General features: G+C 33.1%; 1 protein-coding gene across 3 annotated transcripts in view; it reads right to left on the minus strand.

The window, feature by feature from the left end:
• LOC117172029 (glycine receptor subunit alpha-4-like) overlaps window positions 1-8,318 on the minus strand; it is a 37,385-nt gene extending 29,067 nt beyond the window's left edge. The window contains exons 1-4 of one of the 3 annotated variants that reach the window (XM_033359758.1): window positions 8,111-8,318; window positions 6,155-6,332; window positions 5,434-5,509; window positions 3,509-3,640 (exon numbers count right to left, since the gene is read on the minus strand). In XM_033359758.1, the coding sequence (XP_033215649.1) occupies window positions 3,509-3,640; window positions 5,434-5,507 (206 nt within the window). In that variant the 5' untranslated portion in view covers window positions 5,508-5,509; window positions 6,155-6,332; window positions 8,111-8,318. Of the gene's footprint in view, window positions 1-3,508; window positions 3,641-5,433; window positions 5,510-6,154; window positions 6,398-8,110 lie in introns of all 3 variants that reach the window. The other 2 variants (XM_033359757.1, XM_033359759.1) reach the window with 2 other exon arrangements.
• Between the last annotated feature and the right edge of the window lie 5,192 nt (window positions 8,319-13,510).

Consider the following 13,510-nt stretch of genomic DNA (forward strand, 5'->3'; position numbering starts at 1 on the left):
TTTTTTAGTTTGAAATTTCCTTTCGTTTTGTGTAAAAATACATCAGTTTCGTGAAAAATTTATTTTTTGTTGAATAGTCATAATTTTTGTTTCAAAATTGAATTTTTGTAAAGAAAATTGGTCTTTTGGTTTGAAGGTTCAATAATTTAGATGAACTTTTGTTATTTTTTGAGTGAAAAATCTTTATTTTTTTGAAATCCCGGTTTTTGGTTTTAAAATTCTTTTCTTTTGTTGTATATTTTGTTAAAGAGTTATCCTTTGAAGTGTAAGCGTTTTTTTGTGTTCAAAATAAATTAATAAATTTCAAATTTTTAAATTTGTCTATGAAACACTGTTTTTTCCGTTTATAAAATATTCTATGGTAAAAAAAATATCATAAGATTAAAATGCTGGTATTTGAATATTAATGATTTGAAATGAAAAATTAGTCAAAGAAAAATCAGAGAATTTTCAAAATGTCACGTGCCTAAGTTTTCCGAGAGTGGGGTCTTCTTATTCTACTTCGCGGTATTTATTAAGTAATGTAAGGCAATTGATTTTTCAGGTTAGAGTTTCAGTCTAACATTGTTAAATAATTAATGAGCTACTGCTTTGCATATTTTAAATCAGGCGACTTTTATCAATAGCAACTAATGAGATTGAGCCGAACATCAAAGGAAAATCGAACTTAGTACGAGCAGAGACACGATACCGTTATTTTTCTTCGTGACAACGCTCGGCCCAACGTATTGTTTAGACATTGTGCTGCCTGATTACCACCTCTTTCGATCCACGACTCATGGTCAGTTTGAGCAACGATTCACTTTTTATGAAGATGCAAAAAAAAAAAAATAGGTCGAGTCGTGTTTAGCTTCAAAAGAAGAGTCATTTTTCTGAGGTGGTCCGTATGGTGCCAGTAAGATGGAAGAAAGTAGTGGCTAGTGATGGACAATACTTTGAATGATCAACTGGCAACAACTTTTTGTTAATTTCGCAATTGCAAAGAAAAATTCTCAACAATTAATGCAGGCTGCCAATAATATACGTTTTTTCAAGGTTGCTGCAAATAAAGACTAATGCTAAATAGGCAACAAATATTAGAGTAATCAAGACATAAAATCTATTTTTTTATTAAATGTAATAAAGGTGCACATAATAGAGAAAAATGAGCGTTTTGGACAAATTTTTAAGATTTATTAAATTTTTTCGTTAGAATCGAAGGAGCTTTAACTGAAGGTAAATGACAATCACCAAATTACAGTTGTTAATGTGTCTACCTTCAAGTTTAAAAGGTCTGTGCACAAATTTAAGAGAAGTTAAAAGACTGGCCGCGTAGCGCGAGGAAAATAAAGGATCGAGCGCGAAGCGCGCGATAAAAATATCATTGCAGCTGGCGCAACACCGTGGTCATACAATTTGAAATTATTTTTTCCTAATATCAGTTAAATTAAAAAGCAGCAAAACAAAGGAAGCTTTTGTGTGAAAAGAAGTAAGCGTGTATTGCGAATGCTTAATTAACGTACGCGTACTTCTTACTATTCTCCAATCCGACCTCCGTAGAAAACCGGTACGCGTACTTCTTTGCTAACAAGTTTGTCAAAAAATGTGTAAATTAGACATACACAGTCCTCGGACTCAATTTAGAGATAAAAAGTATGAAAAATAATGTCACCAATTTGGAAAAATAGTGTCAAAGTACTGTCAAAAAATTGTTCAAGTATTAAATTTTTGTTAAGAACTAATATTTTTGGCCAAAAATTGTATCATTTAGTTCGAAATTGAATGATTTTGTTGAAAATTCAACAATTTGAGTGAAAATTTATTTTTCTTAGTTGCAAATTCAACTGTTCAGTTAAAATTTCATCTTTTTGGCTTAAAAATTCAACAATTTGATTCCATTTTTTTCTGACTAATAAATTTTCTTTCTTTCTTTGATAAGATATTTTTGGCTATAAAATTCTAATATGTTATTAAAAATTATCTCTCTGGTTTGGAAATTCACCTCTTTTAGTAGAATCTTCAAGTTTTTAAAATAAAAATGAAGGTATGCTGTGGAAAATTAGCTTTTGGAGGTTACAACCAATTGTTTATTATTTTAAATGAAATTTTTCTTCTTGAAAATTCAAATGCTTGGTTGAAAGTTGAACTACTTCCTAAAAGTTAATTTTTGGTATAAAGATTTATACCTTTATTTGAAAATTCGTTTTCTTTCGTGAACATTTATTTTTCAAGCTGAGAATTTTCTCATTTCATTAAAAATTTAACTGATTGATGGAAAACTTTGTTTTTTGTTAAAAATTTATATTTTTGGGTTGAAAATTCAACCGATTTGTAGAAAATTAAATTTTTTGGATTTTCTATTCGTAATTAATTTTAAAATCTGAAAATTTAATTAATTGATTTTTGGGCAGAAGTTTTAATTTTTTTGTATAAAAATTCAAAAACATAGTTTAAGTATTTTTAAATTAAATAAAATATACCTAAGCTAGAAGTTACCCAAATAATATAAAATTAGTATAATTTAATAAAATAATAATAAAATTAGTGTGATTTGTTAAAAATTCATATTTACGGTTGAAAAATTCAACTGTTTTGCGGAAAGTTGGCCTTTTCGGCTTGAAAATTCAGGAACTAGGTGCAAAATTGATCTATTTGGTAAATAATTAAATTGTTTTCTAGAAAATTATTTTTTTAAATTACAGTATTGTAATTGAAATCTAATTGCAATTACATTACATACATTAATTAAACTCGTATGTTACAAATTTATATAATTAGTAGAAAATTCATCTATTCGGTGGACAATTAATCTTCTTTTATACAAATTTAACTACTGGGCTACCAATTTATGTATGTTGTTGAAAATTCGTCTTTCCTGGTAGAAAAATAATATTCTATATTAAAAATTTGTCTTGCATTTGAAGAAACTTCATCTTTTTTGGTTGAAAATCCAAATTTTAAATTGAAAATGAATCTGTTTTGGTTAAGGATTCAACTATTTTTCTGAAAATTTATCCTTGACTTCTAAATAAATTTACGAACTTCACCTGATAAAATTTCAGAAAACAAATTTGCGTAATTTATGTAAGAATTATAATAAGCCATTAAGATCACTTTCTGGTATTTTTGGATTCGTTGCAAAAAGCTCAATAATATTTTAAAATAAAAAGTGAAAAAATTGTGGCAAGGGCCAACAATTTCGAGAAAATAGTCTTTTTTTCCGAAATAATAGCAAAATAGTGGCATAGAACAAAAAATGGTCAAACATTTTCAATGGTGTGGTGAGTCCGAGGCCTACATACACAACAGAATTTGAAATATGCTTTTAATTCTGGATTGCTGATATTTCAAGTTTTTGGTTCTAATTATTGAAGTTTTTAAAACGATAAGAAATTATTGATGAATAAAAAAATTTCTCCCTTTTCAAAACATGTTTGAATTACGTGATATCCTCGTTTGTTTAATTGATAAGAAGGCGATTTTTATTCAGAGAGTAATTAAATCATGCAAGCCAGAATTAATGCTTTACCTTTCAATCTTCGGAAAAAACCGGTACCCGCGTTTTCTGGCCGAAAATCGAATTGTACGAGACGAGAGACTATCGACTTTAACATGCCAATCTTCAACCTCTGTGGAAAGGACAGCCTCGCATACTTTGTCGCTGAAACACGGAAATATTATATATAATTTTCATTTGTTTTATACATTTTTTGCATAAAATAAATGAAAATAATATATAATTTTTTCCATTATATATGAAGTATATATAATTTTTCTGTCTGGGAAACTTTTTTCATTAACTTTCCAAATAATTATATTGGCATGTAATACTAGGGGGCAGTTCAAAAACTACGTCACGCTATTTTTTAAACTTTTTCCACTCCTCCTCTTCTTCGCCAAAAATCATCAAACAAAATTTAGATAAAAATCTTGTTAATCACTTTAATTTGATAAACGTCTAAAATATAACATAAGACATATAAACATAATTTTTTAACAAACTGCATAGACCGAAACGCTAGCTTTCAAAGTAGGGGGAACAGGGTCATTTTTAACGAAAAAGGCAAGTAAATTCTTTCAAATAAAAAATTTGTTTGGGTATCATTTTTAAATCTAATATGAAATGCTCAATAATTTAAGTCGAAATATATTGCATTTTCAAGAAAATAGTTGACTTTTCAAACCGCGAGCTTTTCTTAAAGAAGAATTTTCCATATAAAGATAGAAATTTTCAACAAATCAGTTGAATTCACGAGAAAAAAAGATTTTTTAACAAAACCATTAAATCTGTAACGAAACAGTTCAGTTTTCAATTGGATGAATAAATTTATAAACAAAATATAATTATCTGCAAGTACAAACAGTTGAACTTTTAACTAATTGGTCAAATTTCTAAGGCAAAAAAACAATTTTTTTAGGAGTTAGTTGAACTTTCAACCAAGAACTTTGCTGCAAAGAAATAATTTTTTTTTTAATTTCAAGACGGATTAATTTTTATGTCAAAAAGAGGAATTTTGAGCAAAACAGTGGAATTATCGAAAAAAAAAGAATTTTTAATAATAAACAAATTAATTATCAACTAACCTGTTCGATTTACATTTAAATAGTTACACCTTCGAGTGAAAGGGACACATTTTCAGCATACGAAAATGAATGTTCAACCAAATTGTCGAATTTTTAATAAAAAGGATTAAAATATAACCAAAAAAAGTTTCATTTTTAACCAAATAGTTGAATTTGTATACCAAAGAGAAGAATTTCTAAGAAGACTGTTAAATTTTTAATCAAATAGGAAGAATTTTCTATACAAAAAAGTGTTTCAGCTAAGATAAGATTCTAATTTGAAATAAAAAAGCAGAATTCAAAGAAAAATATAAACTTATTTTTCAACCAAACAGCTGCATCTTTAATAAAAAAAGTAAACATTTTTACCAAAAGAGATGACTTTTCCAACGAAAACGAGGCATTTATTAGACAGGAATTGAATTTTCAACCAGAAAAGAATTTTCAGTAAAGAGAGACAAGAAATTTCAACCAAATAGTTGAATTGTTCAAACCAAAAAGTTGAATTCTGTGGAAAACAGTTGAATTTCCAACCTAAATTAGCTAGATGTTCAAAAGAAAAAGACAAGTTCTTGAGAAAAAATTTTAATTTTCAAACCCCAATATGGATTTTTAATTGCAAAAGTTAATTTTTAACTCAATAATTGGATTTTCAACTAACAGCTTACAATTTATAAACAAAAAGTTATTTTTAACTAAATAATTTATGGGTAAAACGCACATTCTGCGTTAACCACTCCCCCCTCTTCGTCACGATTCGCTACAAATCCATTTACCCCCCCCCCAACCCATATGGCTGTGTGACGTAATTTTTAACAGCCCCTAGTCGGCTTGAATTTTGTACATTTTGTAGCGCCATTAAGGTTAATTTATTAAACTTTGTTTACTTACGGAAAGTGCAAAGCAGCCATGTCAAACAAGGTGTACAGATAACAGCATAGGATAATCAGAGAGTGCTTCCTCATGCCTGTAAAATATAATAAAACTGAGAGTTTACCAATAAATATTTAATAATTAAAAATTTACTTATTTTTCAATAAATGATCCAATCATTATTATGTTTTAAATCAGTAATATATAGAACAATTTTGCATAGGTTTGCCTTAAACAAATTTTAACAGAATATAGTTACAACGAAGGACATTTCAAATTGTGTCGCTTTCAACATTTTTTATTTTTTAAATTAATGATTAACCGACATGAAATACTTTGACTAATTTGAATTTAAAACGTAAATGAAACAATCTTTTAGCAATTTTAGGGTCATTATTAAAAAGTTTCAAATGTATGTAAAATGTTTTTGGATTCACTTGACACCTATGTTCTAAATTGGTACCAAAAAAAGGATGACTTTGGGCTAAAAAGCTACTTAAGTCGATTTGAAAATGTTACTTTTCCTCATCTATATCATTCATATTTTTTTGAAATTTAAACCAGGTTTGAACAGTTGACTAAGAAACTGTACCAATTTTATAATAAAAACCGAGTCCATTGCTAAAGAATAATTTTTTGAAAAATATTAGAAGTTTGCAACATTATTTTATGTTTCTCAAACTAACAGAAACTACCTTCAAATCGAAATTAAAAGAAAAGAAAATTTTTGTTTCCTTACCGATCAACTGTACATTCTATCGCATATATCGTCTTCCTTCGACTTTTCTGGCCCCAGAGAAAAGTACTACTTCGTTGTCTAGTCCACCCAAAGTCGTCAAAACTATGGGACTCTCATTGGAATTTGATAATGGTAAATATCTCTTCCTCAGTCGAACTTTAGGGACTGATTTCTTTTCCTTGTGTCGAGAAAAATGTGATTCGAATAGAGGGAACGAATGAATCGTTCATCAATGTGATGCGACTAATCATAAATTGAAAATTGTTTTGATTACACAAACAATACATACAAATATTACAACTTTTATGATTTCAAACAATTTCCTACTTGAAAAGTACCTAGCTTAAATCTTTGTATAATATTATTAACAGATCGGAAGCTTTCGAGTCAGAAATAAAAATAATATAGGTTGCTAATTGCAAAAAATTATGTTATCTGTCACTCGAAACAGCCTTTTCAACACATTTTTAAAAAGAATTTTGAAAACTGACAACCTTTGACAGGCACTTGGTATGCCTTTACAGATTTCAGGAAACTATTTGATAAAACTAAAAAAAAATTAGCGATTGAATTTTTTAATTATTTAAAAATTGAAACTTCCATTTATTAAAAAATGTTCATAATTTGAACAATTCTAACATTTTGATTTTTTAATTCCCGACGAAACATGTAAATAAAACCGTGGATACATGTATTAAAATTTCGTTACAAATGCCCGTTTTCTTGTGAGAATAACGAGACTTTGAACGGTAAGAGGAAATTTAATTTTCTCGTGCAAAAGAGTCTAAAACACTCAATTTCGGTCCAAATATTAATTCTGTATTTAAAATTAAAGTGCATTAAATTTTGAATAGCCTCACGGTCGTAACTTTTGTCTTATTTATTTGGTAACTCGAAAAATGTTCACTCAATGTACGGACAAAATGACTTATTGATCAATTTAATATTGTTACAAACAAATTTCATGAAAAAATTGGCAATTTGGGTTATTATGGATACAAAATTATTTGTGCTAAGAATGCTTCGCATTATTATGCCAATGACATGGAACAAATAAATCATTTAAAATTTAAATACAACCATTATTATAAACAGTTTTTCATGTAAAATGATAAAGGTTTTTTAAGATTCGGATTTCCTTTTATCGTCTGAATAGCTGCAACTATTCCTAATAACAACACAAGGATGATAATATTTAAAAAAATAACAGTTTCAATTTTTATAAATAATTTAGATAAAGAAATTATAAATTTTAGCACATTTGCGTACAAAAAAATGTTTCATACACTTAAACTGTTTTAAGATATTTTGGAAGAATTAATTCTAATTTGTTTATCATCCTTGTTTATAAGCATTTAAATTATTATATTTTTCCAAACATGATCATATATATATATATATATATATATAACTATTTTGGCCACTAAATAAAATTATAATTGTTTGCCAAAAGAATTGTTTATAATAGTAGTCATGATTTACTTTTCAAATATTTTTTCTACTGGCAGTCATTTGTACAATATTTTTTAACATTTTTAAAGGCAAACCTGTTTTTTTATGCAAAAGGGCCATCATTTCGCATTTATTTGTCTAGTTTTTCAAATAAAAAACTTCAAGTATTACAATATATAATATATAATATACAATACGATATACAATATACAGTATATAATATTATAATATATTATTTTTAGGAATACTTCTTGCAATTAAAAAATTAGGGAAAATCCAAATCTGACAAAAGTTCATATTTAAATATTTGGCAACGTAGGCCATTTATAAACACGGTAATTATTAACGCGGATATTTTATCGTAAGAACATTATATGCCTTCATTATTAAGAAGCAGTTTTAAAACAAAGAATTATTTTCTACTGGTAATAACACTATTTGATCACTTGTTTATCAAAATTTTTGTCAATAAGCAGTCAGTAGAGAATCAAAAAACCTTATTACTTTCATCTGGCGATCCTGACGAGTTCCTTTAGTTTTTGTTTCTTCCTCCGAATCCTCCGACCATCCGGTGTTGAGGCCTGACGTTGGCGCCAGCTTGACGCAACCGATTTCTCAACACCTTTTTCCCGAAACAAAACCCGGTATTTTATTTCACTATAATTTATTTTTGACTGGCGTTTTAAGCGATGACGAGACAATCAAGCATCCGGCCAACGCGGGGTTCACTTTTCTACAGACCATCCTCGGTCGGTGCCTCTAAGCCAATTTGCTTATCGACTAGCTGATTAAGCCCTATATTTTTTTGTCATCGTGAGAGTAAGTCTACACATGTGCTCGTCTAGATATTGCAAATTGTATTGGCTTTGTTGGGTCTGCGTATGCGTTCATGTTGGATCTGCAAGGGGTGTCTTTAAAATAAATCGTAAAAGCTGCCTGAAGAATATTACTTATTAGGGTGCTCCATCAAAAGCTCTTTTTTTAGATTTTAGAATACTTTGAATAAAAATTTTTTCTTTTAGTGAAATAATAATCCCCTGTGTTTGTCTGATTTTAGAAAAAAAAAATTAAATTTCACTAAGGAGGTACGGTTAGCCTAAATCATTTCCAACCTGAATGTTCTTGCACTAGACTATTCTTTCGGGAATATTTTTTCTTGTGCTTTTAGAATGTTTTATACTAAACGTAAATAATTGAGTTCTTTTTTGTTTAAACCCCTCCCTTTCATACTTTTTCATCCTTACTCTCTCCATATTCCCCTGTTCCCCCTACCCTTCCCTACTTTTTATTACACGATTAAGCCATTTTCCTTTCGCGGTAGACGTGACTCATTCGGTGGGGAAAGGAATAATGTAAGGAAGGGATATAACATTTTTACTCGTAGATTGATCCGGAATTCTCGTGTTATTTATCTAAATACCACTTTCGTTCCGCAACACTGCTCCTTCCAGGTTGCTGATCAATCTCTCTAGCAATCACCCCAAGTGAAGATCCTCACAAAGTTGTTATTTGAGGTTCAACACTTGGGTTCATTAGGGTCTAATGTCTTTTATTTCAGGCGTCATTCACTCTACTGACACTTTTTAATATTTATTTGCTGCCGTGTATTTCTGTCCTGGCATACTTCTCTAGCATCTTTTACGTCCATGCATTTTTTCATGCAGGCTCTCGTGTTTCTGTGGCTTCTTATGCCTCTTCTAACTAGGGTCTCATTCACACATTCTAACCATTATTTCTGTGCTCTGTCGCGGTTCTTTCCGCGCACGCTGCCATTTACTTTACCCTGATAAACTTTTTTCGTTAGTCTTTCATTTGGCATTATCTCAACATGCCCGAAGCATCACAACCGATTTCTTTCCCAGGAGTCTATTAGCGTCTCTTCTGCACCACATTCTTTGAGAATTATCTCGTTACTCACTTTGTCAATCAGAGTTTTCGCGCATATCATGCGCAAGAATCTCATGTCAATTGCATTAACTTTACTCTTCTCTTTTTCTTGATAGGTTCATGTCTCGCTACCGTATAGTGCAGATGGTACAAATATAGAATTATGTATTGCCATTTTAGCTTTATTTGATATATTGATACTTCTGATAAGGGGACCTGCTCTACTAATAACCTTCTTACCTTCGTTTATGCGTCTATCTCATTCTTCATCTATCTTGCCGTCCCTGGTAAATAAGCTACCAAGGTATACCATAGGTATACCATACTTTTTGTTTTATTTGCGTTAATTTGGAGGCCCATGTTCTTCATGCTTGCATTCATTTTATTGAAGATTCTTTGCAAGTCTTCGATTGACTCTGCCATAACAACCTTATCATCTGCGAACGCTGACCCACGTGCTTGTATAGCTTGTAAGAGCCATCCATTGATTCCATACTCTTTTAGGCCTTCCCAAAGTTTACTTCTATCTACTTTGTCAAAAGCTTTTTCTAGGTCAACAAATGCACAGAAAACTTTCTTCCTACTCTCTACCGGTTTTCAAGTTCCTCATTATATTTTAAACCTCAGTGACACAAACTTTCTTAACTGAGTTTTCTAATGCTTCGTGTTCTAACTCGCAGTTGTGGTGTCCTATAGCTTTTTCTCCGAACTGTTCCCTAAAATAGTCTCTGAAAACATCTGGTATCCCGTCTGCATTATAAAGCATTTCCCTATTACTCTTAAATTTAATAGTTTGAGTATCCTATTTTTGTGTCTGTCAACATTTATATCTCTATTTCTTTGCTAATCGCCAAGACCTGCGATGTTCAAAATTCTCATATACGCTTCTTTCTTTGCCACTCTTCGATCGCATATCTAACAATGATATCCCGGAACTTAGTCCATGCGCCCTCTATTTCTTTGTTGTTTATAAGCGCCTCCCAGGCTGTTTTATCTACGCATTCAATTATCTTATTTTGGAAATCTATTCGCACATCTGGTTTCAGTAGGTTCTCAACTTTTAATTGCGTTTTTTCTCATTTCCGGATTTCCTATCATTTGCATAACGAAACACAATTTTACGAAGGAATAATATTCAAATTTTAGAATTTTCTCTCTGGCTTTTTTCCCATTCTCTGGATACACGACTGGCACCTTTTAGAGTTATTACGAAACTGATACAAAGGATAAAGCGAGGTTCATGTGTTAGGAGTTGCTTTACAGCTACGTCACTTATCCTAAGGCTCAATAATGCCAAGATGGAGAATTTGAGATATTTATCTTTTTTACAGTGTTTTAAAGTCCATTAAAATTTTGTATAATAATATATATATATATAATTAAAAATTTGTGATAAGGACAACCTTCGGTTTTCGCCGGGAGCGGGTGCTAATCTGAAAAATTTGCTCCCGCTTCCAGCGAAATCACGGTAAAATTTCAGCCATAACCACGTCTCACAACCGTGAGATAGGTGGTTATAGTGGAGGAGCTGGGAAGAGCACTTGCTAGAGTGCTACGATGCGAGTGTGGCCCCTGAACGGGGTTATATGGCACGGCTGCATGCTCTGTGGTGCGAGAAACACCCTGAGCTATCGCACTTTTCGCAGCAGCGTCTGCGAAACCATGCTGAACTACTCCGTGAAAGGGGCTATGTAAGCGGAACGCTTACTCTACCACAGTTAGAACAAGCCAGCAACAGAGAAAGAGAGGCGACACTAAGATTAACCGCGGGCAGACATCCAATAGATGAAGAGCGATGCTTTACGACCCGAAGAAACATCAACATCAAGGTTTCTCTCAAGCCTAGAGATCTGGCTGAAATGGATGACGAGCTTCGTGGACATTTTTCCGAAGAATCCGACTTCTGGGTTATCAATTATTGTGTGTATAATGCAGCGAGAGCTTTGGCCGATGCGAACCGTAAAACAAAACCAACGGCTGATCATAAGACCTGTTATCACGCACTTAACAAGTCAAAGCTACTGACCATCAGACAGCATATTGTTGAGAGAACACGGATACTATCTGACGCTAAGAGTAGTCTAGAGCTAAGGGAGAGGTGGGTCAGAGAAAATCAACAGTTTCTCTCTGACCCATCTCGACTCTTCCAAGATCCTCCAGTTACTGTCGAACACCCACCCAAACCAGAGGAGGTCGAAGTATTTTGGAGAGAAGTCTGCGAAGTTCAGTATAGACTGGATGAAGACTCAGAAAATATGAAGAACTTCAAGGAGTTATGTGTTGCCCAAAGAAAGGCGTAGCCGGATGTCGGGAGAACCTGCTCATCGATAGATGTGTCTGCAAAGATGCAGCATTCTACCAACGTGACCTATCGATGGCCTGGATTGATTATTGGAAAGCTTTCGATTCGACGTCCCATAGACTTATCATCTGTCTTTTGGAAATCTTAAAGGTTCATCCGCAAATAGTTGGGTGCATAGAGAGATTGATGCCGCTTTGGAAAACCAGATTTACTATCACATCTGGAAAAAATCATGTGACACCTAACAAGGTCACCTTTCAGAGAGGTGTCTTTCAGGGCGGCACCATGAGCCCACTCCTCTTTTGCCTTACATAATTGCCACTATCTCTAGCACTTCGCCATTCCGACGGGTACTTGTACGGCAACCCTGCAGATCGAAAGTACAAGGTCACTCATGTATTTTACATGGACGATCTTAAGATCTATGCTAAAAACAGAGAGCAACTGCATCTAGCTCTGGGGATTGTCGAACGATATACTAAGGAAATTGGAATAGAATTTGGGTTAGACAAATGCGCTAAGGTTTATTTGAAGCGAGGAAAACTTAAGGGAATCCCTGAAGATCCTGAGCTCGTTGATAGAAGCGCCATACGACACCTTTGCGCTGGAGAGACTTATACATACCTGGGCGTGCCACAGAGCCGCATTCAGGATGTGACATCTATAAAGGATACTCTCCGAAGCAGATACAAACGTCTCATACGACAGATTTGGTCTTCCGAACTGTCGGCGAGGAACAAAGTATCTGCAACGAACATGCTTGCCGACCCGGTACTACCATACTCTATTCATTTGGAGTAGTTCCATGGATGAAGAACGAGCTCAGATCTGTTGATATCGGGACAAGAAAGGTTATGCACATGAACAAAAACATGCATCTTAAGTCTTCCGTTCCGCGACTGTACATTTCACGCCGTCAAGGGGGTCGCGGAATATTGGGTCTTGAATGTTTTGACAACAGGATTATTCTGGGTACAGCACATAGAGTTGCAAATGGGAGAGACCCTCTTCTTAAAATGGTCAGGAATCACGAAGAAGTGGGCAAAGGAGCATTTCTGTACAAAGCAGCAGAGGGGGCTGCTGAAACACTCGGACTTGACTTCAGTATTGGGGGAGAGCAAAATGCATCAAATCTTATCTATCTCGAGTACTCACTCCTGAAAGCCCGGATTAAGAAAGCACAAGAGAAAAACTTTCGTGAACAGCTCCTCGATAAGAGGATGCACGGTATCTTCCACAGAAATGTGAAGGATCAGTCAATGTCTTGTGAGCTAACGTTTGCTTTCCTTAAATCGCCCGGATTGAAGTCTGGTACAGAGGGTTTCATTTTTGCATGCCAAGACGGTGTCATTTCCACCTTAACATATCGTCGCCACATTTTGAGCCAAGACATCCCGATGATAGCTGCAGGGCGTGCCATGCATACCCCGAGAATTTAGCTCACGGCATTAACCTTAATGTCGCTCCTTTAAATGCTCCTAGGGAAATTAAGTCAATAGTCGAGAATGGGAAGTGCCGTATATACTGGAACTTTATATTCTCGGCAATTGTTTCTGTTGCTCACTCGAGGCCTGACACGGTTCTTTTTGACTTCGAGAAGCGAACCGTGTTCTTTATCGAATTTTCGGCACCAGCTGACCAAAACATCATAACCAAGGAGAATGAAAAGAAAGAGAGGTATCGAGACCTTATAAGGGAGTTGCAACGATTGTACC

This window comes from Belonocnema kinseyi, chromosome 4, assembly GCF_010883055.1.
Source record: "Belonocnema kinseyi isolate 2016_QV_RU_SX_M_011 chromosome 4, B_treatae_v1, whole genome shotgun sequence".
In the NCBI taxonomy this organism is placed as follows: domain Eukaryota; kingdom Metazoa; phylum Arthropoda; class Insecta; order Hymenoptera; family Cynipidae; genus Belonocnema; species Belonocnema kinseyi.